The following is a 23550-nucleotide window of genomic DNA, read 5'->3' on the forward strand; positions in this document are numbered from 1 at the left end:
ATTTTATCTTTCAAAACTGCTTGGACTCACAAGCCCTTTTATTGGATTAAAAAAAAAAAAAAAAAAAAAAAAAAAAAAAAAAAAAAAAAAGAGTTCTTAACAACTCAGATGTAGTACTATTGTAGATAGTCTTATTAAGTTGCATGTGAAATCATTTTACATATCAATCTTATTTTTTTTTTTTCTTTTCTCCCCTTTTTCCTTCTCCCTTTTTTTTTTTTTTTTTTCTCACAACCATAATTCCAACATGTTCCCCTCTTCTTCTCCTCTATGTAATTCTACTTTATTATCGTTCATGAATCGTAGTTTCAGTACGGTAGTGAATAAGAAAAAAGAGATTAAGCATGTGACTATTATTGGAGCAGGACTTATGGGTTCAGGTATTGCACAAGTTGCTGCACAAGCCAACTTTACAGTTCAACTTACGGATACCTCTGATAAGGCACTTGAAAATGCGCAATCCATTATCATGAAATCCCTCACTCGAGTTGCCCGAAAACGATTCCCCTCAGATGAAACTCAACAGGGGGACTTTATGGACCAGACGCTAAAGAATCTTCATTTCTCTACACTTCCAGTTCCAGAGTCGACTGACTTGGTCATTGAGGCTATTGTCGAAAACATGGAGGTTAAACAACAACTCTTTAAAAAATTAGATAAGGAACTAAATAAGGATGCCCTGTTTTGTTCAAATACTTCCTCCTTGCCTATCTCATTGATTGCACAGGCAACTTCTGATAGTCGTCGCTTTGCAGGCTTGCATTTCTTTAATCCAGTACCAGCTATGAAGTTGGTAGAGGTCGTTAGGACTGATCGTGTGACGAATGAGGACTTTGAAAGCTTGATGGAATTCTCGAGACGTGTTGGAAAGACACCTGTCGCTTGTAAAGATACACCAGGGTAAGTAAGAAAAAAAAAAGAGAAATAGAAATAGAGAGAGAATAAATGGCATCGATTTATTTACATATCTTAGTTTTATTGTAAATCGTCTTTTGGTACCTTATATGATGGAGGCATTCCGTATCATTGATCGTAAAGAGGCCTCTATTGAAGATATCGATACTGCCATGAAATTAGGTGCCGGTATGCCAATGGGCCCATTAGAACTTGCTGATGTAAAGTAGACTCAATATGTATTTATATACGTAATCTATTATTTAACAGTTTAATATTCTTTTAGTTTGTTGGTTTGGATACAATGAAGTTTATTGTAGATGGTTGGGAAAAAGAGGGTAAAATAGATCCTGCTCTTACAAAGCCTTCTCATGTCTTGAATAAACTTGTAGATGAAGGTCATTTAGGACGTAAATCTGGTAAAGGTTTTTATGATTATTCTAAAAAATAATAAAATAAAAAAAAGGGATTTATTTTTTCTTAAACAAAAATGAAATGAAACGAAATGAAACGAAACAAAATAATAATAATAATAATAATAAAAGAGAGAAAGAGATCTAATTATATTCTACAACGGCATATTTGCCACTAAATCTCCATTCTTGACGAGTGGCTCTACTCTCAATATCTTTTCGAGTCTCCTCAGATAAACCTACTACGGGATCTGCCTTATTGGTACGCAAGGCAATAATGTGTGTAAAGTCGTTTGCCATGGCAGGTCCAATAGCCTCCTTAAAGGAAGTTGTAACTGGCCAATCGCAGTCAAACACCAATTTACGATAATTAAGATCTCCTTTATAAAGCACAACATCAGCCTTTTTCATATCCTCAAATAAGAGTGGAGCATCTGATTTCATGTACCAATACGATAAACCTGAACACCAAAAGTCATCAGAACGAACTTTCAATTGACCGCTTTCATAATATCCTTGCCAACGCTTTATCATTTTCTCCAACAGCTCAACATCGTCCTGTGAACGACTGTGAGGGAAAAAATGACGATCGAAGCAACACTTGAACAACAGGGGTATATCCTTTGGCATGACATCGGATACAAACCAAGGAATGGTCTTGCAATGAAAGACGACTTGAGCTGCTCTCTTGGATTGAATTAACCAATCGGCAAAAACCATATCCACAAAGACCTCAAAGCCCGAATTATCCAGAACGAAATCAACACGTCCATTTTCTAATTGTTGAAGTTGAGACCATAATTTCTCGGTATCATCTACCAAGATAAACTTTTTACGTTCAGTCAGGTGTTCCTTTTCGATGGCTTGGAGATGTTTAATATCTTCTTTAGAGATGTTGGTTAACAAACTGAGGTCAGTGGCATTACCCCAGAGACAGACTTGAATTAGTTCATGGTAAATGAGGTCAAGTGCAATATCCTTTGTTCCTTCAGTAGCAGTTTGAATGGTCTCCAAATTATTTTGCATTTTGCGAGCTAGATCAAAGACTGCTTCATGAGAGCCTCGAAATGTTTCTATCTTTTGTCGTTCAAAGGGGTCATAATTTTGCCAATATTGTGTTTGATTAAAAATTTCAGTCAGTCGGCGATATAGATAACATTCATTGAAGAGCCAAGTACTTGTAAACCAAGTTAAACCATTAAAGTAAGTCTTGAGGTCGTTGTTCCACTTTTCAGTGTCAGATGCATTATCCTGGATAGGTCTATCAGAAAAAAAAAAGTAAGCTATTTCATCCAAGTGTGTAGGTTATTGGCTTTATTATTATTATTATTATTATTCTATTTATATATTTATATATATACCTAAGAGGTTTATCTTCTGCAATTTCCTTTTTAAGAGCTTCACATGCGTTAATAACTTGAACACCTTCTTGAGCGCGTTCAGGTGACGATGTCAAAATAGTTTGTTTGACATCATCAATGACTCCATTAATAATGATGGGCCAACGACGGATGGTTGTGTCATAAGCAAAACTTTCTGTATTAGTTGCTCTATATGCTGGATAAGGTGGATTATTTGGTGAAATCGCTGTCATGTTTAACTAATGAAAAAATAGAAAAAAAAAATAGTTTCTTTCCTTTTTTTCTTCCCTTCACTTTATTTTTATTTTTACCCGATCAAAAAATAAAGTTCCAATGCGGTATTTCAATGATTATTACATAATCAAACACCTATCATAACAATGAATCCAGTTCTTCAGTTTTTTTGAGGAATCTATACATTACATAATAGTACTGTTTAGAACTCTCCCCACTCCCTTTTTTTTTTATGTATGTATGTATGTATATATATTTATTTTCCACCAAAGACTATATTCAACCATGTGGTAATAAGAGGCAGCAACAAGTCTTTTATTTTTAATTTATTTTAGTATGAATAATCGTCCTGTATTTTATCCAGAGCATTTATTATGATGATACTTTTTTCATTCTTTATCAATCGAATTTATACAATGTGGATTAAAACATTTTCTTATCATGAATACCTACAACATTCATGTTCTCGTCTGAATATTTCAACTATTCGTGTTACGTTTAAAATTGAATTTTATTATTATTATTATTATTTGACGAAATGAGCACATAGCATTTTTCATCTGCTGTATTGCCCTTAGTCAGTTCTAATAGTATATAAGTAAGAAAAACACTCTTAAGAGACAAAAGAGAAAAGAATAAAAGTCTGTGTGTTAAAGATAAAATGAATATAATGAGTTAGAGAGGAACAAAATAAAAAGATCAGTAAGATAAAATTCAGAGACAGTACAAGGATATTAACACTTTTTCAGTTGAGTAACTATCTCGCTAGTAGTGCACCGGGTTCTGAGGGAGGAACTGAAGATGGCTTTTTTATGTAGGGTGATACAAATAGATGACCAACGGATTCTCTAAGGAGCCATATCCTGTGGGCGTTTTAGCTTTTTAGTTGGTTGGCTGGTTGGTTCAGTAGGAAGGAGAGTGTGTCTCTGTGGCCGTTCTTGGCATTTTGGAGTCGATGGTTCATATGTAGGTAGACACTTAATAGAATGAGTACAACTGAACGTTTGAGAAGGGTATGGTAGGGACATGGATGAGGTATACCCTCAGGTAGGTATACCAAGCACTGCGGGTTGTATGAACGGTTGCAGTTTTTGCCATATGTGAGATTGATCTACTGTATCGTATGCCGATTTAATATTAGGAAAAATCAGCATCAGTTTGAAGTGATTTCATGGTTGTAAGATTTTTAACTTAACTCAATAAGATAAATAGTCATGATAGAATATATATAGTGCACTTCTGTGATGATTCTGTCTACAAACATATTAAGTATATTTACTCTTGTATAGAAAAATAATTAATAAAAGTCCTGCAACTAAGAATATATCTTCTTATATTATTATTCTGTTAAAGATGAATTTATAAAAATAACTTTGTATAAGTTGAACTGGAGTAAACTAAGAATAATACAAATACGCGTAATAATTGATTCCACTTAGAGTGCACACATTAGTTATATACAAAATACATGAATCTATATCTATAATTGTATTATCAAATACAATTTGTTATATTTTTATCTTCTTATTACTCATCATCCTTAACCACAAAATATATAAATACTCTTACATTATTAACCCTTATTCGGTATAACAAGAATTATAATTAACTTTGTCTTAATAAACTTATTGACAAGTCTCAATGTACTTCTTCTGTCTGTTTTCTTTTTTAATTTCTTTTTTTTTATTCTTTTATTTTTATTTAAATTTATATTTTATTATATTCTTCTCTGTATACCACAGCAAGCCTGACATCGATTTTCCGCAAACTCTTTGAAAAAAGTATATATCATGCCCTGCAAGCATCAAGCCCTCAACTGGATATTGCTCAAGGGTGTTTTAGAGAATGCCGAGGTTCCTTAGATCAAGTCTTATGTTTAACTGAAATCTGCAAAATACTGTGTCAATATCATCACTTTATCCCTACTTTGGGCTTTTCTAGATATAAAATCAGCCTATGATACCGTTGATCGTCGTTTTATTTGGAAACAATTACAACCTTTTGTCTCTCGCCCTATGTTGGCCATTCTCAAGAACCTCTTTGATAATGTATACATTGAAGTATTATTCAACAACTCTGCATCAACTAGATTTAAACCAACCACCGGGGTACTCCAAGGATCGATTTTTTTTCTCCCTTTTTATATTCAATGATCTATATCAATGGCTTACCAAATCCTCTACGTCCACAATTATCTGCACTAAATAAACTCACAGATGTCATTAAATTAGCTCCATCAATTACCTCTCTTCTCTATGCTAACGATGTTGTATTGATTGCCAAAACCAGAAAAAAATGACTCAATTGCTGCAAGCTTGTGAAGAACATAGTTACAGTTTAGGTTACCGTTGGAATCCAGCGAAACGTGTTGTTGTTGCTCCTTCAAGAGATGAACAGACCTATCAACTTTATGAAACTAATCTACCCAAAAGAAGCTTCGTTCTCATATCCTTGGTATCGCTATCAAACCAGGTGGAAACATGAATACTGCTGCGCTTATCCAACATAATGCCAATAAAGCCACACAATCAATGAACCAAATCTTTGTAATTGGTGTCAAATCTGAAGGGTTAACCAAATTACTCTTAATGCGTTTCTGTGTACAAATGGTACACATTCACAAATGGATATATGGATTAATGATCTATGACTTGAACCAATCTCATATAAAGCAACTTGAATCGGGTTAAAATGAATGTGTATGTAAATTGTATGGTGGATCTCGAACATCTTTGACTAAAGTGATGTTACATATGAACAACCAACCTTCAATGAAAGATAGATCCATGATACTACAAACCAAATACATAATTAGAACACTACAACTACCTGATGATACTTTGATTACAAAAACTACTGCCCCATTTACAAACATCTGCAAGCCGCTCACAACGGTATAAATTAGTCTGCAACCCTCTTTGGCAAAAAATGTGAACCTGTGCTGGATACATTGGATTGTTGTGTCTTTAAATCACTGAAACAACAATTTCTACAAGAAAGCCATGACACTCTACGTAATGGTCCAAATGCCCAAATGATCATCTACTTGCCGTCCAACCTTGGTGATTGATCCTATTTTATGGCCCCCAATGACACATCTGGAGCGTAGTCAGGTACTCCGCTGGCGTCTTGGTTGGCTCCCTGATGGAAAACCTCGTCCCTGTCTTTTTCATCCTGCAGTTCATCTTTCTCATGTCCATGCTACCGAATGCCTACACATACACCGTTGTCTACAAATGTCCAGATCTATCAAAGACCTTCTTTCTTCCTTACTCAATTTATTACCCCTGAAAAACCAAAAAATGTTCCATCTATCTCTTTCTGGTTCGTACGTTGGCCTGAAATTTATCTGACCCTACATGAATTGAATCCTATTTTCCATGGTGAAGATCATCCTCCTCCTCCTCCAGCTGATATCAGTGCTAGTTTGATGAAATGGTTGCAATGATAAAAATGTTAGTGTCTCTGTCTTGTTTCTGATTTTTTTTTCTCTATTTTTCTTTAGTTTTACTTTCCTATCTTTTATTTTTTCTTTAGTCTTCAATACTTTTTTCATTTTCTCTCTTGACCTTGACTCTTAGGAGGATTTTTTTTTAACTCTTAACTTTGCGAACTGGTTCTAGCAATGCAGTTATTTAAACTATTGTACTCATTATAATCACTTTTTTTTTCTTTAATAAATTATCATTTAATCGCAATGACTGCGGATTCTTTTTTTTTTTTTTTTCTTAAAAAAAAAATCAAAAATTATGTAAGCACAGCTGAAAAAAACCTTCTAAGAAAAAGTCCTTTAGTGATTAGTAATAAAGCTATTTAATACTAACAATATCCCTATTTATCTAATGGATATAGTCATTATAACGATAATAAGACTACTTTTATTTTTATATCCATTTGTGTGTGTGTGCTTTTCTTTTCTTTTCATTATTTGCTTGAAATAAAGTTAAACAGATAATATTATGATTTCAATATTTAATATACCATAATCAGTCAGACTTCTTAACCTTTGTACGATTAATACTATATGAGAGCCTTTTTCATCAAAGCTACTAGTAGTAGTAGGATTTTTTTTTTTTATATCTTCAAATTAAATTAAATTAATATTATTGGATAATAAAAATAGGAGAAAAGAATATACAGTACACACACACATAATAACACTGTTACTACTATTGCTGCTGTATAATTTTACTTCCTTTATCAGAGCTAATATCCTAAAAAAGGTATAAATCAACGTATTCCAATTTAATTTGCTCCCCCTCCCCTTTTTTTTTCGTTTTCTTTTCTTAACCAATAAATAAATAAATAAAATGGGGGCTCCTGCCTATGTATTTTCTACCTTAGACGACGAGCCGATTGCTGTTCTTCAAAAAAGGGTAACAAAAATGGATCATCAACAGACTAATACAACATTAAGAACGAAAAAATTAGCAGCAGAAGATGAATTAGAAGAATTAGAAGTTGATGATTCTTTTATAAAAGAAAATAAGCAACAACAAACACTACATCCAAGAGATTATAGTAATTTTATTCTACTTGTTATTTTATGTATGTGAAACTTTCTAAATACTTATAAAAAAAAAAAAAGCTTGTAATGATTAATCCTATTTTACATACATGTAGATTTATTACAAGGTATTCCTGTTGGTCTTTCCTTTGGTTCTATCCCTTTTCTTTTGAAAGCTAAACTCTCCTATTCCCAAATCGCTGTATTTTCATTGTCGTCTTGGCCTTATTCTCTTAAGCTTATTTGGTCACCCATTGTCGATGCCGCCTATACGCCTAAACTTGGACGTCGCAAATCATGGATTGTACCCATTCAAATTCTTACTGGCATCTTATTTTATATATTAGGTACTCGTATTGATGAACTTATGGAACACGATGTGCCCATCTATACATTAACTTATGCCTTTTTGACTGTCATCTTTTTCTGTGCTACACAAGATATTGCCGTGGATGGTTGGGCTTTGACACTTTTGTCAAAGGACTCATTATCGTATGCTTCAACAGCACAAACGATTGGTCTCAACTGCGGTTACTTTTTATCCTTTACTGTCTTCTTGTCGTTTAATTCAGTTGAATTTAGTAACAAATATTTAAGAACTGTTCCACAATCAGTAGGCGTATTAGGTTTGGGAGCCTATATGCGATTTTGGGCTATTATGTATTTAGTTGTAACGGCCTATTTGGTATTTTTCAAGACAGAACGTAAGGAGCCTGCAGATCAAGTGTTGGGTATTAAAGAAGTGTATGGAACTATTTGGAAGATTTGTAAATTGCCTCACATGAAGTCCTTTGTGATCGTTTTGTTGATTGCAAAGATTGGATTTATTTGTCATGAAGCAGTTACCTCACTCAAGTTATTAGAGAAAGGATTTTCAAGAGAGGATATGGCTTTATCCGTCTTGTTTGATTTTCCTTTACAAATCTTTTTTGGTTATTATGCAGCTAAATGGTCTAATGGAACAAGACCATTAAAGCCATGGTTATATGCATTTTATGGTCGATTAGCGTGTTCTGTCCTAGGCATGTTCATTGTAGCAGGATACCCTAATGGACAAAGTGTAAATGGCTTTTACTTTGGCATGATCATGTTGTCTACTGTGTTAAGTTCATTTATGTCAACTGTTCAATTTGTCAGTATATCAGCATTTATGACAGGCATTGCTGATCCAATTATTGGTGGAACCTATATGACCTTATTAAATACATTTAGTAATTTTGGAGGTACTTGGCCGAAATTCTTTGTATTAGAAGCAGTTGATTACTTTACAGTCAATCAATGTACCATAGCTAATGAGCAAGGTGAATGTAAGTAAAATAAAATCAACTATTTTCCCTATACATATTAATATGTGTGTGTGCGTGCGTATTTATTTGACACTATATATAAATACAATTAGATCCTTCTTGTAGTATAGAAACAGGTAAAGCATGGTGTAAAGAAGCTAATGGAGAATGTAAACTTGAGAAGGATGGATATTTCATTGTTGGTACATTATGCGTATTATTAGGTTTATTTACTTTATTGGTTTATATTAAGCCAATGGTGAAACGATTAGAGAAATTACCAAAAGCAATGTGGCGATTAAACAACAATAATGTGACACTATAAAAGCAATAATAATGTTGGTTTTTTTTTTTTTTTTTTTTCTTTTGTACATTATTTTTTTTTCTCCGCTATTACTTTCTATCTCACACACACACACACACACACACACACACTTTTTTTCTTTCTCTCTCTCTCTCTCTCTTTCCCCCTTCTTTTTATTATACATAAATATTACCCCCGCTCCCCCCATAATGAAGAAAAGACGATTGTGGCCATTTTTATTGATAATAAATGGAGTCCTTGGAAGTTTATTATCTTCCAGTGACGTTTATATAGCTTCTAGTAAAGACGAATAATAAAGATGGAACGATATATATAACTGATATAAACACTACTTTTTTCTAGATCCAATTTTATTATATTCGAATGGTTCAATAACTGATTTTCAAACAAGCTTTATAAAAGCAAAAGATTTCAAGTCAGGAATTATACCATTTGATAACTTGACAAAGCCCGACGCATCTGGACTTGAAGTAAAATAGAATAAAAAAAAAATAAAATAAAATGAAAAGAAAAGAAAAACGAAGCTTTCCTATTATACTCATTTATTGTAATGTAAGGGAATATTGTATGATAGAGGCTATTCTTGTCAATTAAATCAGACAACAACTCATAATACACTTTTCCCGTTTATTATTAAGACAAATAGCAATAAAATAGCACTTGTAAGAAAGGGAGGAGGATGTAATTTTTATGATAAAGTATGGTATTCTCAATTAGATGGAGCAGTAGGTGTAATTATTTATGACGATATACCCTTTCGAGACGATGATACATCTGGATCTATGGTATAAATAAAGCGATATAATAAGGTGTATTTTTATTTATTTATTTATTTATTTACTTTATCATAGAAAATAGTAAAGGGTAATTTAACTATCACAATGTATTATGTAGACTTGAATGTAGGACTTGAGTTATTAGATATGTTGACATTCATTACAAACAATACGACAAATAATGATATTCAACCTGCAATTAACGTAATACTGCACCCTGCTGTAGGTGGATATCCAACTGCTTGGGAATTTACATTAATTATCGTAGTTGCCTTATTGGCAATAAGCTTTTTAGCTTCAGGTATGGATATTTGTTTTCATTAAAAAAAAAAAACTTCCCCTAAATTAGTAATAATAATTTACAAAAATGTATTAAACTCTGTCTGTCTGTCTGTCTCTCTCTCTCTCTCTCTCTTTTTTTTTTATTTTTCTTTTACTCTTTTTTTTTTTTTTTTTCATATATATACACATATGACGTTACGTTTTTCTAATTTAGTTGGTATGCATTGGCATCTTTGGCGTATTCGAAGAAGACAAAGAGAACGTTTCCAACAAACAAATAGAGTTGATGCAACTACATTACAAAAAAGGGTCATGGATACTGAATCATTGGCTTTATTTCCAGTTCATGTCTTTGGTTTGAGTCATCATCGAGAATCTATATCAAGTTCAAGAGTGACTATTCAACATGGTGAACAACTTGGATCTGAAAAAGTACAGCAACAAGAGAATCATGATTTTCCTCTAGTTGATGAAAGTACGTGTGTTATTTGTTTAGATGAATTTGCAGCAGGTGATCAAATACGAGAGTTACCCTGTGGTCATGAATATCATTGTGAATGCATAGGTAAACTTTTTCATTAAACAAATAAACAAACAAACAAATAAATAAATAAATAACTTTTTTTTTATTTTTTAATTAACTAGATCCTTGGCTTACTATTAAATCAGCTTCTTGTCCTCTTTGTAAATATGATTGTTCAATATATTGTAAACAACCCGATATAATCACCTCACCAACACCTCCTCCTCCTACCTTATTAAGATCTACACAGAATAGATCCCCACACGCATTTGGACCTACTATAAGCGCAGATAGAGCAGAAGAATTTAGTCGATCTTGGATGGCACGTAGTTTACCACGTAATATGCAAAGACAAATACGAGATGTAGTTCAACAACAACAAGAGACTGTCATTGAGTTACCTGCTCGAATGACTACTCCAATACATCATCATCATCATCATACCACCACTCCCTCTAATCAAATTATAGAAGAAAATAATACTTTGAATCATAGAGGAACGAATCGGCGTTTTATAAACTTGTTTGTGCCTAAATTTATATCATCCAGAATACCTTGAACAATAAATAAAAAAAAAACCATGACTTCATGTACTCTCCTTTTTTTTTTTTTTTCTTTATATAAAAAGAAAAAACTTCTTTTTAACAAGTTATGAATAATTTATTTATTTATATTTTAATGAATATAAGTTTTCAATGCTTTTAATCTTTTTACAGCTTCCAATAAGACATCATCTGTTTTACAAAAGGCAAATCGAGCAAAATCTTTTGCTAATGACCAATGTTCCTTTTCATAAAACTCAGAGGGAGGAATAGCACAGACACCGATTTCCTTTGTTAACCAATAACACATTTTAAAATCATCACCTCTATCATTCAAGATCTCTGGAAACTTGTAATCAACGGGATATTTTATCTTTTGTGTATTCACCAAGATATAATAAGCTCCTTCAGGCATTGTATAGGGTAATCCTAATTCATCAAATACCTTTGCAAGCATAGTACGTTTCTTAAGATACGCTTCAATTTGGTTTTGAAAGATAGGTGTGGTAAGTGATGCTTCAAATCCTGCAGCAACCGCTTCTTGACAAGGTGAATTAACACAGAAAACTACACGCGTTTGGGCAGCAAAGGCATGTTGAATAAGTGAATTAGGTCCAATAAGCCAACCTACTCGCCATCCTGTAGCAGCAAATGATTTCCCACCTGATCCAACCGTAATTGTACGATCCCAAAGACCATCTACATTAGCAATTCTGGGGAATTGGTTAAGAGGTGGATAATAAAGACGATCGTACTGATATAAAAAAAAAAAAAAAAAAAAAAAAAAAAAAAAAAAAGTGAGTCTTCAATGTATATTTACAGATAGATTTGCATAAACTTACAACTTCATCTGATAAAATAATCAAGTTATGATCTTTAGCTACTTGACCAATTGCACTCAATTCTTCATGATCAAAGACTTTACCGATAGGATTATGAGGTGTATTAATGACAATCATTTTTGTACGTGGAGTCACTTTGGATTTGAGTTCATTTATATCGAGTCTCCATTCATGAGAGGAAATAACACGTTGATCAGAATCAGCTGGAGGACGTAAAGGTACATACACAGGTTTACCTCCATTCATTGTAATATTAGGCTATATATATATATTTATATAGAATGTAAGTTACGCACATATATATATATATTGTAAAAGTATAACTTACTATATATTGATCAAAGAAAGGTTCCATACAAATAACCTCATCCCCTTGATCTAAAAATGCTGCGAATACAGAAAACATACCTATAACAAGAAACACACACAAAAGAAAAAGAGTTTCAATATTCTATCAGTACGCAATTCTTAATGTTTTATTTATTTATTTATTCATTTATTTACCTTCATTTGCTCCAGCAGTAACAAGGATTTCTGTTTCAGGATCAAGTTGTCTATTAAACTCTTTACTATAGGAAGCTGCCAAAGTATTTCTTAATCTAAGTCGACCTCGAGGATGACTAGAATAGAAGAAGCGTAAATAGAATATCAAGAGAAATCTCTCTTTTTTTTTTACCTGTATTGATTGGCTTCCACTGTATTAAGGGCTTCTTTAGCTGCATCTTGTACGATAGCTGGAGGGCCAAAACTACATACAGCAAATAATTTAGATACCAAAAAAATAAAATAAAATAAAATAAAAATAAAACCCCCTATTTACTTCATATAGCCCTGTCCTAAGTTGATAGCTTTTGATTCTAATGCAAGAGGGGTAAAAATAGACCAAACTAATATACAGTGTCAACAAACTAATAATAATAATAATAATAAACCCCCTCCCCCTTCCTTTAAATAAATATTCATTTTTTTTTTTGTTTTCTTTACCGTCCCGACTGAAATGAGATACACGGTCAGCAGGTTTAATCTGAATAGGTGCCATTGTCTTTTTAGAAATTGCGGAAGAGAAATGTCGTAAACGAAAAGGAGCTTTAGATAACAAAAGTTTGTTCATCTAAAGATAAAAGAGTTCCGCTTGAATAATAATAAAAAAAGCACACAATAGATTTAAAAAAAAAATAATAATAATATTAAGCCAATAAGATTAAAAATAGCAGAAATTGCGTAACTTTTATTATTATTATTTCAAGGTTGTGTTTCTTCTTTCATCCATGAAAAATTCAAGATCGTTTCTACGGTAAATCGATTTTGAGAGTTAGGATTCAACATACCATATAATAAAATTTGACTTTGCTTGTCTAGTTTTCTAAATACAGGATAAGATCTCCATTTGTACCTTTGTAGATATAATCGATAATTTGAATCCGACATCTCCGCCGTTATAAACGGGAACCCCTCTAGACGCATAGAAAAATAAATAACCCCCACAGACCAAACATCGGCTGCCATAGCACCGTAACTATGGTTTTTATCAAAGACCTCGGGTGCCATATAAGGTGTTGTACCATGGATACCGACACTTTCATTACCCCATTGAGCTTCTCCAAAATCTGTTATCTTTAATAAAACCTTATCATCATCATCATTCAATGGGACTAATAAAATGTTTTCCAGTTTAATATCACGGTGTGCAATACCGTTAGTATGCAAATAATTTAGCCCTTTTAAAATTTGTTGAAGATATTCATTCACTTGTTTCATAGTTAACGTTTTCATTTTATCTTGTTTTAAAAATGTATAGAGATCTCCTCCTGGGCACTAATAACACAGAGTCACCCGAAAAAAGAAAAAAAAAAAGTCAATATCATTTATTACTCTTTCTCTCTCTCTTTTTTTTTCTTTTTCCTGAAAGGGAATGCATTATATACATTACATATTCCATAATGCTACAGTAATATTTCTTGTTCAATAAGACTAAATCATATGTCTTTATAATATTTAAATGATCTAGACTGGATGCAATACAAAATTCATTCATGATAGTTTTAGTGCTAGATGACTTGAATGCCCATCTTTTTTTTTAGTTGCACGAAATATCTTGACCGCATAATAACGCTCCTTTGAGTCAGTAATCAAGTGTACAGTAGCAAAGGCTCCTGTACCAATCTGAACATTCGTCATTTGTCCGTAATAACAAAGTGGCTTTAATGAATCCTTGTTGCTAAATAAACATTTGATAGACTGAACAAAAGTTGGCCGTTTAGGTTGTTTTAAAAAGGAAGGTTGCTTATTAGCTGATGTAATAGTAAATGAAGATAAAGAAGGGAAATTCAACAAATCTTTCATTATCCATATAGCATTTAAAATTAGAAGAAAAAATAGAAGAAAAACAAAAAAAAAGAGAGAGAGAGAGAGAGAAGGATAATGATTCAAAGGCATTAAATGTAATAAAGGGGAAGAGCTTATGATATGTTCTCCTGTTTTTTTTATTTTCTTTTTTCTGTTTTTAACTATTTTCAACAGCTGCTACTGGCTCAATTATACGATAATGAGCACCCTGTCGAATGTACACTTGAAGCTGAGTATAATAACTATGATGACTAAATAATTGAACAGCATTTGGTGCACTAGCTAATGTTTGAATAATAGCATATTTCCAAGACTATGTATTATAAAAAAAAAAAAGAAAGGGTTAAATTTTGATCTAGTTACAGGTGATGTTGACTTTACCTGTCCTTGCTCGGTATATTCAGTTGTTCGGTTTAAAATATAATTCATAAATTCGTTGGATTGCGCCATCATCTACATTATTCATAAATAATTGAACACATATAAGAAAAAAAACTTTATTTATTTACCTCACTACCCCAAATATGACATGCAATAGCCTGCATAACAGCAAATGCTGCAATACGAATATGATCTTCTGGCTGTTTAGCCTCCTTAATTAAACTCAATAAAGCAGATGGTTGACCTTTATCATAGAATTAATATACATTTTTGTTATTTTTTTTTATTTGTTTGATTACCTTCAAGTCGGTTATAGTATGATAACGTCAATGTTTCAATTTCTTTATCGTTTTGATTTCTATATAATAAAATTTTAATTAGCTATTTCAGGGTCCAATGTTACATAAGCACTTACCTAACCAAGAGTAATTTTGAAAGACTTTGAAGAAATACAGCTTTTACCTGACCCACAGAAGTTTGGTTTTCAAAGAATTTTGTTAGCAGTGAATTTTTTTGTGAAATCAGCTTTAGGCCATTAACATGTGATCCAACAAGCCCAACAGTAGATAAACTAACAATCTATTAAAAAAAAATTAAAATGGTTTGTTGTAAAATTATTTTAAAACTTACCAAAATTTCAATATTTGAACTGTCAAGACATTTTTCAATTCTTTCTAATAATTGATATCTTTCTGATAATGCTCCAAAATCAATTGTCTAGTTTTTTTTTTAATAGATAAGTATAAATAATACATAAATTACGCTATTAAACTAACCTCATTTGCACCAAGATGTCCTATAAATTTAAGTACTGCACATTTCACTAGCTGAACAGCAATATCTGAATCATCTTCGTTATCTAAAACAGCAGAAATATTCGATAATAAATTGGCTTTTTCTAAGAATGTGATTCCTGAAGAAGTAACTGCAATCTAACCAATTATAAAAAAAATAAATAAAAAAAGCATTTTAAGAAAAAAAAAAAAAAAAGGTACCTCATTCAATAATTCCATAGCGTTAATTTTAATTAAAAGATCATCTGATTCAAGTTCTTGAATAAAATCAGTCAAAAGACCTGATGATTCACAACGTTCAAATGTTTCATCTGACAGAATTGCCACTTTAATGATCAAGTCATAAACTCGGAAACTAACTGTACCATTGCTTTTTTATTTTTTTTTAAAAAAAAAGAGAGACAGATAAGCGTACATGATTAACTTATAATTATTATACTTACATCTTTAAAAGTTGTTTCAACATGGTAATGCAAGTACCATTAAAGAATGCATTTTGCCCGATTTTTGTAGAAGCCATTTTATATAATAAATCACATGCCTTATTAGCTGTTTTAGTATCTTGGAATGCAATGGACGCAACCACCAAAGGGAAAATATCGGATTCCAACATGTTTGTCAGACTAGCATCTGATGACAAACATTTAAACACTTGATTTAAAGACAAATATCGAATTTCAGGTGTAAAATGAGTTAAACCTTGTATTAAGAATGGCTATATATATATGCATATATAAGAGTTAAAAATAAGTCCTCTTTGTTAGGTATGTTATAGTTCACCTTGTTTTCAGAAGACACAATCATTGCATACGAAAAAGGATGTAGAATTTTATTGATCAATTCACATAAAATAATCGTTAATTGGTCATTTTCAACCGAAAATCCATTATAAAATAAACCCAAAGGAATTTTGTTTAAAATCTCGACTGATCGTTCCATAGTCAAACTGTCTAAGAATGGAGAAACTATAAGTATATAAAAAGAAAAAAAAAACAAACAAACTGTAATATACCATTTAGTGTGGAAGCAAATGTTCGAAGCGTAGATATTTTATCATTAATTGAAACGGTTGTATTGGGATCAAGTATACTAGCTACTTGTGCAAGTGAATTAGCAGGTACTGACGACATTTTGAATTGTGCAAAAGAAAAGAAATGAAATGAAATGCGCGTAGTTTTAAATCAAAAAATAAAATAAAATACGATTTAACTTTTTTATTTTTATTATTTTTATAAATTAAAATGTATAAAGTGATCTATGAGCACATAATATCTTTGTTATATTGGATTGCCCAGATCATTTCAAATTATGTGAAAAAAAAAAAGTATCTAAAAACCCTCTTACGGGACAAGAGGTAAAAAAGGTAAAGGAAAGGAAGAAGAAGAAGAGAAGGTGTGAAAGAAAGGGGGGAAATATGGCTAACAAGTTTAAAGGGACAACCAGTCGAGCCATTTCCTGCCTGGATCACGAAGTGGAGGAGACACTCTGTTTACACTTTTTGGACGAAAGGAGAAATAAAATCAGACACTTTGATGGTAAATGTTCAGACTTTTTCTTCACCTGTAATCATCAAATCCCAAAAAGGAAAACCCTGTTTCTTAAAAAAAAAAAAAAGGTGAATCATAGACGTTGCAGAAGTATTGTGTCTAATTTAATGAAATGCATTTTAAACTTACGCTCCTTTGATAAATCGCAACTTAAAAACACAGAGGACTTCCTCAATTCCAGAAAGCCTCTGTATATCACATCCGCCCTTAGCAATTAGCAACATAAACTTGCCTTACGGATTCCCCTGGTAGATTTACTTCTTTATTGATACACTTGTTCTCTATCATTGAATCTGAACACAACAACCATTGTGAATACGATGTAAGAAGACTGTCTCTTCCGCGGCGATTTAGTCTGCTCCCAACACCTTCCTTACACCGAGGTTCTATAACTTTGTCAGTAAACGTATTATCTGCGTTTCTTCCTCGTGAAAATTTGCCAAAAGGTTATAATGACCAATTTCAGCTCTTTTTTAAAGTATTAAAGTTCCAGTCATTGAGAATTAAAACGTAAGTTAAAAAAAAGGGGGTGATATCATAATAATTAAAGCAAACATACTTCCAGAATTGAAAGTATAATGCCAAATGGCAGAAATAGACAGTTGTTTGGAAACTTGATCAGATCAGACGGTTTCAGTGTTGATTTTTTGTTCTACAAAAGACGAAATGATCAAAATGATATGGCTGTCAAGGTTAATCAAATACACCTCAAAGTCGATGACTTTAAGAGTCAAGAAGTAGAAGAGTCATATCTTCCAATAGCAATTGACCCTGGAAGAAAAACCGTTTTTACTGCAGTTACCGATTTAGATCGCGATGTTCGACGATGCACAACCAAGGAATACTATCATTTGACAGGTTCAACAAGATTCAGTTCTGAATTGAACAGACTGATTTTTAAACACGAATTACTGTATATGATAAATATATTGCCCTACTAAATATCCGTTATGGAGAAATTGTGTGTCCTATACTGGAGATATAGATTACTTTATGTTGAAGTCATGCCTTTACCAGCTTCTAGAAGACAATTTTAACAGTCGTCGTACTGCTCCTAATACTAAATTATTAAATATGTGCCGTCTTGATCTAGGTAGAGATTCTATCCTTTGATTATCTATGTCATCTGTTAAACAAAGTTATGTCCTTTGTTGGTGTCTAGAGTAGCTATTAAATGGTAATTCTCGAATATGCATTTATTATCCTATAGAATTGTCTACGGAATCTCATTCAGTTTGCTGTCTATACACGCATCATCGTTTATATCTTCCTCTCTCAATTGCTGATCCAATATTCTTTCTATTGAACCAGTTGTCTGTTAAACCACCTCGTACCTTACTTTATGATTCTGCCTGGACTATCCTCTGGCATGAAATATGCACGATTCTCTATGAATTAGATTGCATATTTCATGATAAGTCCCTTCTCCCTTTTCCCATTGAAAATCCTAGTTCTAAATTGCTGCCATGGTCATTTAACAATTGAGGCTATTGTACCATTCATTTTTCTTATATCCTTTCTATAGCTCTCCATTACCTCATCTTCCTTCCCATCTCTCTTTCTTTTTTTTAACTTTGTGTCTCTTAAAAATATTTTTAGGTTCTTTGTGTTATTATTCTATTGAGCTGATTTGGGAAATCTAGTATCATTTAGATACTATGTGCTCACAAGGCTCAAAGATTTAAATATGTAATCGCATGAATGAACGAGACTTATCAGCGAATAGGAGAGTAGCTAACTTACATCAACATGAGAGGCATCAATCTCTCTATTTCTTTATTTAACATTCATTATGGGAAATCTTCATGTTCTTGCAAATAATAATATCTGTATAATAATAATAATAATAATAATTACAATAGTGCACATTATGCGAATTGGCAAAATAATCAATTTATATGTGGATTCTTTACAAAATATGTACAAGTATAGTGTTGCAAAGTTTGCTATATATATTAGTAAGTTAAAATCGTTTGTTTTGAAACTGAATCTTCCTTTTTGTCATCGTCATCTTTTTGAATATAATAAATGAAATAAATTATGATAAAGCAAAGAATGATAAGGAACCAACCTCCCATAATAATATAAAAAACTGTAAATGGTCCTAAGCTCTGTGCTGCATTTGTATCACTAAGAATAGCTACTAAAGTAGATGTCCATAAAATACAAGTAAACGACGCAGTTCTAAAGAAATTAATCTATGCTTAAATAAAATAAAATGAGCTACTATAATTTCTTATTCATGTATACTATTCTATTAAATTACTTTATCTACATAACAGGGCCTTATTTTTATATTATAGCAAATCATTGTGAGTAATATGATGATTGATAAAATCGCTCTTATTCGATTCACATTCGTAGTAGACTCTACTAATAAAAATACAATAGCTAGCAATAAGCCTGATTTACGTAATATATATGCATATACGTTAATCAGTTTAATCTAATCTATTACTTTCCCTCTCTCTCTCTCTCTCTCTCTCCCACACTCTCTTTTTTATATTTTACCCATATTTTTAATAAATGCTACACTTATGGATTTATATGCTATTTCGTTTTGATTTGGTATACGTTCATAGCTTGTTAAAAAGATAGTCATCATAAAATAAGCTAACAAGTAACCTAATAGTGAAATATAGAAATAAAGAGGTTGTGAAATGGTTTGTGAATGGCATCGTAATGTTTGATTATTATCATTAAATGGCATATTGAGTGATTGGCATGCTGCTGAACTTACAAACGTCGTCTATTACATTAAAAGAAAAAAAAACGACAAGTCAATATAGAGCTATAACAAAGTATTCATAAAAAAAAAATATTACTAATATAGGAATATATAATAAAGTCTATTATACAAAACAAAAACAAAATTACAAGTTAATACATATACACATATAAAGTTCATGTCTGTTAATCAAACTTACTGTAACAGGAATAAACCATCTCACCCATCTTGTCGATATTCGATATGGGTACTTCCAATGAATAATATGGATCAATAGACCAACCAATAAGCTTACGCAGGTTCCTACAAAAGTTGTCCATAGTGAATAGGTATACCAAGTAGGTGTCCTCATATCAGGCATAAGCCCGCCTGCATTCATCACAAAGGAGACTAATTCAGATGTTTGTTGTTGACTACCATGAGTTACTGCTACTAAATCTCGTAAAGGGAAAGTCATTAATTGTAAAAATTCGATAATTAAAATTGTAAGTTGAATCCAATTGGATAACATAGAGGTATCCCAATCATCAAATCGAGTATCGTAAACAGCTGTAATATGAGCATCATCGTTGCCATATAACTTGCGTCGTTCAGTATAATAACAACGTTGTCGAGTCATCAAATAGAGATTGATGGATAAAACAAATACAAAGAGAGAAGATTGAAGAACATGACTAGTTGAGGAACCAATCAAGATAACTAACGATACGATAAAGCTGATAACACAGCTTAGCGAACCTAGGTGATAAAATCGAAAATTATAAACTCTTTGGTGTTGAGTGACGTTGTTATTATCTGACTGACTGATATGATTCCAAAGAACAATAGCTAATGTACAAATAGGGATCCTAAAGGTGGTCTTGAGTTGTTGACTGATGTTGTCAACTAGTAAATAAATTTCTTGCTGTTGCCCCACTGCTTGATCTCCTCTTTGATTTACTGGAATCTTGTGTCTTTCCGTATACCAAAAATAGATAATAAAAGAAACTGCTAAAATAATCAAAATAGAAAAAAAAAGGATAATAGAAATTGTTTCATTTGTTTGTTGAGATTGCTTTTGATATGATGCGTAACCTATTGTGTTATTCATATTTCGTACAAAAAAAAAAAAAAAGAAGAAGAAAAAAGAAGAAGAAGAAAGTATGTTCATATTTTAATAATTATATCTTAAACCAGGAAAGGAAATTGTTTTCTTACCCCTTTCTGTATAACATTCTTTAAAAAAGAGTTTAATTACGTAATAAATTCGACAGCTAAACTTTTTTTTTATTGACTGATTTTTTTTTTATATCTATCTTTTCCCCAATCAAATCTCAAGAAAGAGTTCACTACTGTTAAAACTGTAGTGTTCCTTTTTTTTTCTGTTTTTTTTTTTTCTTCTTTTTTAATCAATTAACAAAAATGGAGAATCGTTTACGAAGAAGATCACAAACATTATCTGTACAAGCAGCAGTATCTAGATTAACACCTGCTCAAATGTATTCTAATTTTGAAGAATGGATTAAAATGTGTACAGATAATGTATGTATAATCATTTATGTATTGTAGTTTTTAATCCTTACAACTTTATTCTTTTTTTTTTTTTTTCCTTTTACTGTAAAACAGAAAGTCAATGCAACAAATACTTGGAATTTTGCTTTGATTGATTATTTTCATGAAATGACCTTTCTTCGTGAAGGCGATTCAATTAACTTTCAAAAGGCGTCTTGTACCTTGGATGGCTGTGTTAAGATCTATACCTCACGTGTAGATTCAGTTGCAAATGAGACTGGCAAATTATTAAGTGGTCTTGCTGATAGCAATACACGTAAACTATAGATACGTAGATATATATATAGTTTAGGATTATTTAATATTTCTTGTCTTTTTAGATGGTAATGAAGGCGATGATGACACAAGACAAGAAAAACGTGTTCGTCGAAAGGTAAAATAAATAAATAAGTAATATCTTTTTTTTTTCATTTCTAATACTTTCCCTCTCCCCCCTCCCTTTTTTTTTTTTTTTTTTTTTTTTGTTAATAGACAAATCGATCTGAAGCAACATTGTTAAAAGATTTTTCTTCCATTGCTTTAAAAAAATTTGATCTAGATTTTGCAGTTGATCCTTTGTTTAAAAAAACATCAGCAGACTTTGATGAAGGAGGAGCTAGAGGTCTTTTGTTGAATCACTTAAGTTTAGACCAAAATGGAAAAATTATATTCGATGCATCAGATGCTACAATCGAATGTGAGAACGATGAAGGTGATAATGGTGAGCAAAACATGATATCTATTGACAACATTGAACATCAACCACAAGAGCAATACAATGATGAGGAAAAAATAGATGATCCTATGGAAGAAGAGACAACAGAAAACCAAAATGAAATAATACCCGAATCAATGGAGATTGACTCACTACCTACCATAAAAGAAATCTCACCTACTGTAGAAGAAGATGCAACTCAATTGAAAAACGAAGCTCGTATTGAAATCTTCAGATTAAAATGTACGATAGGATACAAAAAAAAAAAAAAAAGAAAAAAAAAATAGATGAAGTCTTAAACTTCTAACCCACGTTATTTTAGCTAAATTACCAAAGATGCAATTATTGCCTGATTTTCACATTGTACCATTTCTTAAAGATTATAACTTTTTCACAGATGATAATGATGATTTGGCTATTCCTGATTTAGATAACGATGATGATGATGATGAAAATGACAATAATGTATCAGCTAATAATGATTTTGATTTTGATGATGATTTTGATGTTAATTATGGAGAAAATGATGTTGATCCTTTCCAATTTGATGATACACAACAGGAAGATACACAACAACAAGAACCCTTAAGTACTTCTTTTGTAGATAAACCCATTCAAGAACATGACTTTTTATCCGCCATAATTCACACAGGAGATCACGACATGTTTAATTATTTCGATTCAACGCTTGTCAAGAACTGGGCAGGACCTGAACATTGGAAGTTGCGACGAAAACCTATTGAAAAAGAAGAATCTCAACAACAACAACAACAACAACAACAACAAAATTCAACAGCGAAACGAAAAACACGTACTGTAACAGATAATTCTTTACCATTTCAACAAATACTTGAAGATAATGTTGAAAATAACGATCCTTTTGAGAGTACTACAAAGAAATTAACATTGACAAAAGATGCTATATCGAAGATGACTGGTCATCTTTTACCAGAAGATATTCATTTTTCATCCAAAGTTTTATTACAATATTCATTAAAGCCTGCTTTGCCATCTAATGGACGAAGGAAGAAACAGACAATAAATCAAATAGAAGAAGCTATAACAGATCCTGCAGATGATGGTGTCATGAATTCAGATGTTAATTTTTGGGCTAATCAAACACAAGATTATGGTGATGATGTAATAGATGACGATGATAATCTACCAACTGACGCATATGGATCTGAAGCCAATATAGACCAAAGTAATACAAATATAAATAAATTAGATGAGTGAAATGTAGTTACTAACTAACTAACTAACAAATTGAATTAATTAGCCATCTTAACGGCATTTGATGAAACATCATTTTATCAAGATAACTATGATGATCCTGAAATATCAGTGCTTTATGGAGATGAACTTATTACAAATCATCATCTCAAGAAAACCAAACCACTATACGTTAATTATGCTCGAACAGCAAAAAGAGTAGATGTAAAGAAACTTAAAGATAATTTATGGAAAGTCTTAACGACGAACAATACTAATGAAGAAAAGATAAAAGGAGTACAAAAGTTTACA

The 23550-nt window shown here is 31.8% G+C and overlaps 13 protein-coding genes across 13 annotated transcripts; 6 read left to right on the forward strand and 7 right to left on the reverse strand.

Annotated features, from left to right (window-relative positions):
* Positions 1-213: 213 nt before the first annotated feature.
* Positions 214-1395, forward strand: BX663DRAFT_499421 (hydroxyacyl-coenzyme A dehydrogenase). The gene is made up of 3 exons (XM_051526175.1): positions 214-900; positions 974-1115; positions 1181-1395. The coding sequence occupies exons 1-3, from the start codon at positions 248-250 to the stop codon at positions 1343-1345; spliced, it is 960 nt and encodes a 319-aa protein (XP_051386245.1). The 5' UTR covers positions 214-247; the 3' UTR covers positions 1346-1395.
* A 56-nt stretch (positions 1396-1451) lies between these two features.
* BX663DRAFT_428993 (uncharacterized protein) lies at positions 1452-2901 on the reverse strand (the record flags this gene model as incomplete). Its single annotated transcript, XM_051522711.1, has 2 exons — positions 1452-2568; positions 2669-2901. The coding sequence occupies 2 exons, from the start codon at positions 2899-2901 to the stop codon at positions 1452-1454; spliced, it is 1350 nt and encodes a 449-aa protein (XP_051386246.1).
* Positions 2902-3750: 849 nt separating this feature from the next.
* On the reverse strand, positions 3751-4000 carry BX663DRAFT_549357 (uncharacterized protein; the record flags this gene model as incomplete). The annotated part of the gene is made up of 2 exons (XM_051531139.1): positions 3751-3879; positions 3944-4000. 2 exons carry the CDS (start codon positions 3998-4000, stop codon positions 3751-3753), a joined length of 186 nt encoding a protein of 61 aa, XP_051386247.1.
* Positions 4001-6726: 2726 nt separating this feature from the next.
* Positions 6727-9079, forward strand: BX663DRAFT_499429 (MFS general substrate transporter). Its single transcript, XM_051526176.1, has 3 exons — positions 6727-7450; positions 7526-8716; positions 8809-9079. Exons 1-3 carry the CDS (start codon positions 7213-7215, stop codon positions 9018-9020), a joined length of 1641 nt encoding a protein of 546 aa, XP_051386248.1. The 5' UTR covers positions 6727-7212; the 3' UTR covers positions 9021-9079.
* Positions 9080-9577: 498 nt separating this feature from the next.
* BX663DRAFT_499437 (uncharacterized protein) lies at positions 9578-10252 on the forward strand. The gene has a single exon (XM_051526177.1). It carries the CDS (start codon positions 9902-9904, stop codon positions 10118-10120), a length of 219 nt encoding a protein of 72 aa, XP_051386249.1. The 5' UTR covers positions 9578-9901; the 3' UTR covers positions 10121-10252.
* On the forward strand, positions 10239-11201 carry BX663DRAFT_499438 (uncharacterized protein). The gene is made up of 2 exons (XM_051526178.1): positions 10239-10643; positions 10724-11201. The coding sequence occupies exons 1-2, from the start codon at positions 10268-10270 to the stop codon at positions 11158-11160; spliced, it is 813 nt and encodes a 270-aa protein (XP_051386250.1). The 5' UTR covers positions 10239-10267; the 3' UTR covers positions 11161-11201.
* A 35-nt stretch (positions 11202-11236) lies between these two features.
* On the reverse strand, positions 11237-13117 carry BX663DRAFT_499442 (pyridoxal phosphate-dependent transferase). The gene is made up of 7 exons (XM_051526179.1): positions 12970-13117; positions 12806-12872; positions 12662-12733; positions 12490-12605; positions 12314-12393; positions 11986-12243; positions 11237-11897 (listed from the first exon to the last, which is right to left on the reverse strand). The coding sequence occupies exons 1-7, from the start codon at positions 13094-13096 to the stop codon at positions 11277-11279; spliced, it is 1341 nt and encodes a 446-aa protein (XP_051386251.1). The 5' UTR covers positions 13097-13117; the 3' UTR covers positions 11237-11276.
* Positions 13118-13196: 79 nt separating this feature from the next.
* BX663DRAFT_499443 (kinase-like domain-containing protein) lies at positions 13197-14466 on the reverse strand. The gene is made up of 3 exons (XM_051526180.1): positions 14086-14466; positions 13916-14041; positions 13197-13800 (listed from the first exon to the last, which is right to left on the reverse strand). Exons 1-3 carry the CDS (start codon positions 14419-14421, stop codon positions 13228-13230), a joined length of 1035 nt encoding a protein of 344 aa, XP_051386252.1. The 5' UTR covers positions 14422-14466; the 3' UTR covers positions 13197-13227.
* BX663DRAFT_257662 (26S proteasome non-ATPase regulatory subunit 5) lies at positions 14255-16701 on the reverse strand. Its single transcript, XM_051521894.1, has 11 exons — positions 16519-16701; positions 16287-16456; positions 15950-16221; positions 15708-15876; positions 15489-15644; positions 15343-15429; positions 15128-15291; positions 15012-15070; positions 14841-14956; positions 14713-14784; positions 14255-14644 (listed from the first exon to the last, which is right to left on the reverse strand). The coding sequence occupies exons 1-11, from the start codon at positions 16634-16636 to the stop codon at positions 14489-14491; spliced, it is 1539 nt and encodes a 512-aa protein (XP_051386253.1). The 5' UTR covers positions 16637-16701; the 3' UTR covers positions 14255-14488.
* A 783-nt stretch (positions 16702-17484) lies between these two features.
* Positions 17485-18632, forward strand: BX663DRAFT_558795 (uncharacterized protein). Its single transcript, XM_051531826.1, has 2 exons — positions 17485-17966; positions 18094-18632. Exons 1-2 carry the CDS (start codon positions 17632-17634, stop codon positions 18164-18166), a joined length of 408 nt encoding a protein of 135 aa, XP_051386254.1. The 5' UTR covers positions 17485-17631; the 3' UTR covers positions 18167-18632.
* A 376-nt stretch (positions 18633-19008) lies between these two features.
* Positions 19009-19457, reverse strand: BX663DRAFT_428930 (uncharacterized protein; the record flags this gene model as incomplete). The annotated part of the gene is made up of 2 exons (XM_051522705.1): positions 19009-19251; positions 19320-19457. Coding segments are annotated over 2 exons (381 nt in total), but the record flags the coding sequence as incomplete, so codon positions are not given.
* A 96-nt stretch (positions 19458-19553) lies between these two features.
* Positions 19554-20871, reverse strand: BX663DRAFT_428646 (uncharacterized protein; the record flags this gene model as incomplete). Its single annotated transcript, XM_051522695.1, has 3 exons — positions 19554-19802; positions 19879-19902; positions 19981-20871. The coding sequence occupies 3 exons, from the start codon at positions 20869-20871 to the stop codon at positions 19554-19556; spliced, it is 1164 nt and encodes a 387-aa protein (XP_051386256.1).
* Positions 20872-21158: 287 nt separating this feature from the next.
* Positions 21159-23530, forward strand: BX663DRAFT_558797 (condensin complex subunit 2/barren; the record flags this gene model as incomplete). The annotated part of the gene is made up of 7 exons (XM_051531827.1): positions 21159-21302; positions 21387-21588; positions 21653-21705; positions 21804-22269; positions 22349-23230; positions 23306-23463; positions 23522-23530. Exons 1-7 carry the CDS (start codon positions 21183-21185, stop codon positions 23528-23530), a joined length of 1890 nt encoding a protein of 629 aa, XP_051386257.1. The 5' UTR covers positions 21159-21182.
* Positions 23531-23550: the final 20 nt, after the last annotated feature.

This window comes from Cokeromyces recurvatus, assembly GCF_025118155.1.
Source record: "Cokeromyces recurvatus strain NRRL 2243 chromosome Unknown BX663scaffold_4, whole genome shotgun sequence".
NCBI classification, from domain to species: Eukaryota; Fungi; Mucoromycota; class Mucoromycetes; order Mucorales; family Mucoraceae; genus Cokeromyces; species Cokeromyces recurvatus.

Coding starts and splice junctions, on each gene's coding strand:
- BX663DRAFT_499421 (XM_051526175.1), top strand. CDS start 248: ATGTTCCCCTCTTCTTCTCCTCTATGTAATTCTACTTTATTATCGTTC. Junction 901..973: donor GCTTGTAAAGATACACCAGG/GTAAGTAAGAAA, acceptor TACATATCTTAG/TTTTATTGTAAATCGTCTTT. Junction 1,116..1,180: donor GCCCATTAGAACTTGCTGAT/GTAAAGTAGACT, acceptor ATATTCTTTTAG/TTTGTTGGTTTGGATACAAT.
- BX663DRAFT_499429 (XM_051526176.1), top strand. CDS start 7,213: ATGGGGGCTCCTGCCTATGTATTTTCTACCTTAGACGACGAGCCGATT. Junction 7,451..7,525: donor TATTCTACTTGTTATTTTAT/GTATGTGAAACT, acceptor ACATACATGTAG/ATTTATTACAAGGTATTCCT. Junction 8,717..8,808: donor AGCTAATGAGCAAGGTGAAT/GTAAGTAAAATA, acceptor AAATACAATTAG/ATCCTTCTTGTAGTATAGAA.
- BX663DRAFT_499437 (XM_051526177.1), top strand. CDS start 9,902: ATGTATTATGTAGACTTGAATGTAGGACTTGAGTTATTAGATATGTTG.
- BX663DRAFT_499438 (XM_051526178.1), top strand. CDS start 10,268: ATGACGTTACGTTTTTCTAATTTAGTTGGTATGCATTGGCATCTTTGG. Junction 10,644..10,723: donor ATATCATTGTGAATGCATAG/GTAAACTTTTTC, acceptor TTAATTAACTAG/ATCCTTGGCTTACTATTAAA.
- BX663DRAFT_499442 (XM_051526179.1), bottom strand. CDS start 13,096: ATGAACAAACTTTTGTTATCTAAAGCTCCTTTTCGTTTACGACATTTC. Junction 12,873..12,969: donor ATCTCATTTCAGTCGGGACG/GTAAAGAAAACA, acceptor ACTGTATATTAG/TTTGGTCTATTTTTACCCCT. Junction 11,898..11,985: donor TTATTTTATCAGATGAAGTT/GTAAGTTTATGC, acceptor TTTTTATATCAG/TACGATCGTCTTTATTATCC.
- BX663DRAFT_499443 (XM_051526180.1), bottom strand. CDS start 14,421: ATGCCTTTGAATCATTATCCTTCTCTCTCTCTCTCTCTCTTTTTTTTT. Junction 14,042..14,085: donor CAAAGGAGCGTTATTATGCG/GTCAAGATATTT, acceptor TGGGCATTCAAG/TCATCTAGCACTAAAACTAT. Junction 13,801..13,915: donor ACTGTAGCATTATGGAATAT/GTAATGTATATA, acceptor CTGTGTTATTAG/TGCCCAGGAGGAGATCTCTA.
- BX663DRAFT_257662 (XM_051521894.1), bottom strand. CDS start 16,636: ATGTCGTCAGTACCTGCTAATTCACTTGCACAAGTAGCTAGTATACTT. Junction 15,645..15,707: donor CTATGGAATTATTGAATGAG/GTACCTTTTTTT, acceptor ATAATTGGTTAG/ATTGCAGTTACTTCTTCAGG. Junction 15,430..15,488: donor GACATCTTGGTGCAAATGAG/GTTAGTTTAATA, acceptor AAAAAAAACTAG/ACAATTGATTTTGGAGCATT.
- BX663DRAFT_558795 (XM_051531826.1), top strand. CDS start 17,632: ATGCCAAATGGCAGAAATAGACAGTTGTTTGGAAACTTGATCAGATCA. Junction 17,967..18,093: donor ATTTTTAAACACGAATTACT/GTATATGATAAA, acceptor CAATTTTAACAG/TCGTCGTACTGCTCCTAATA.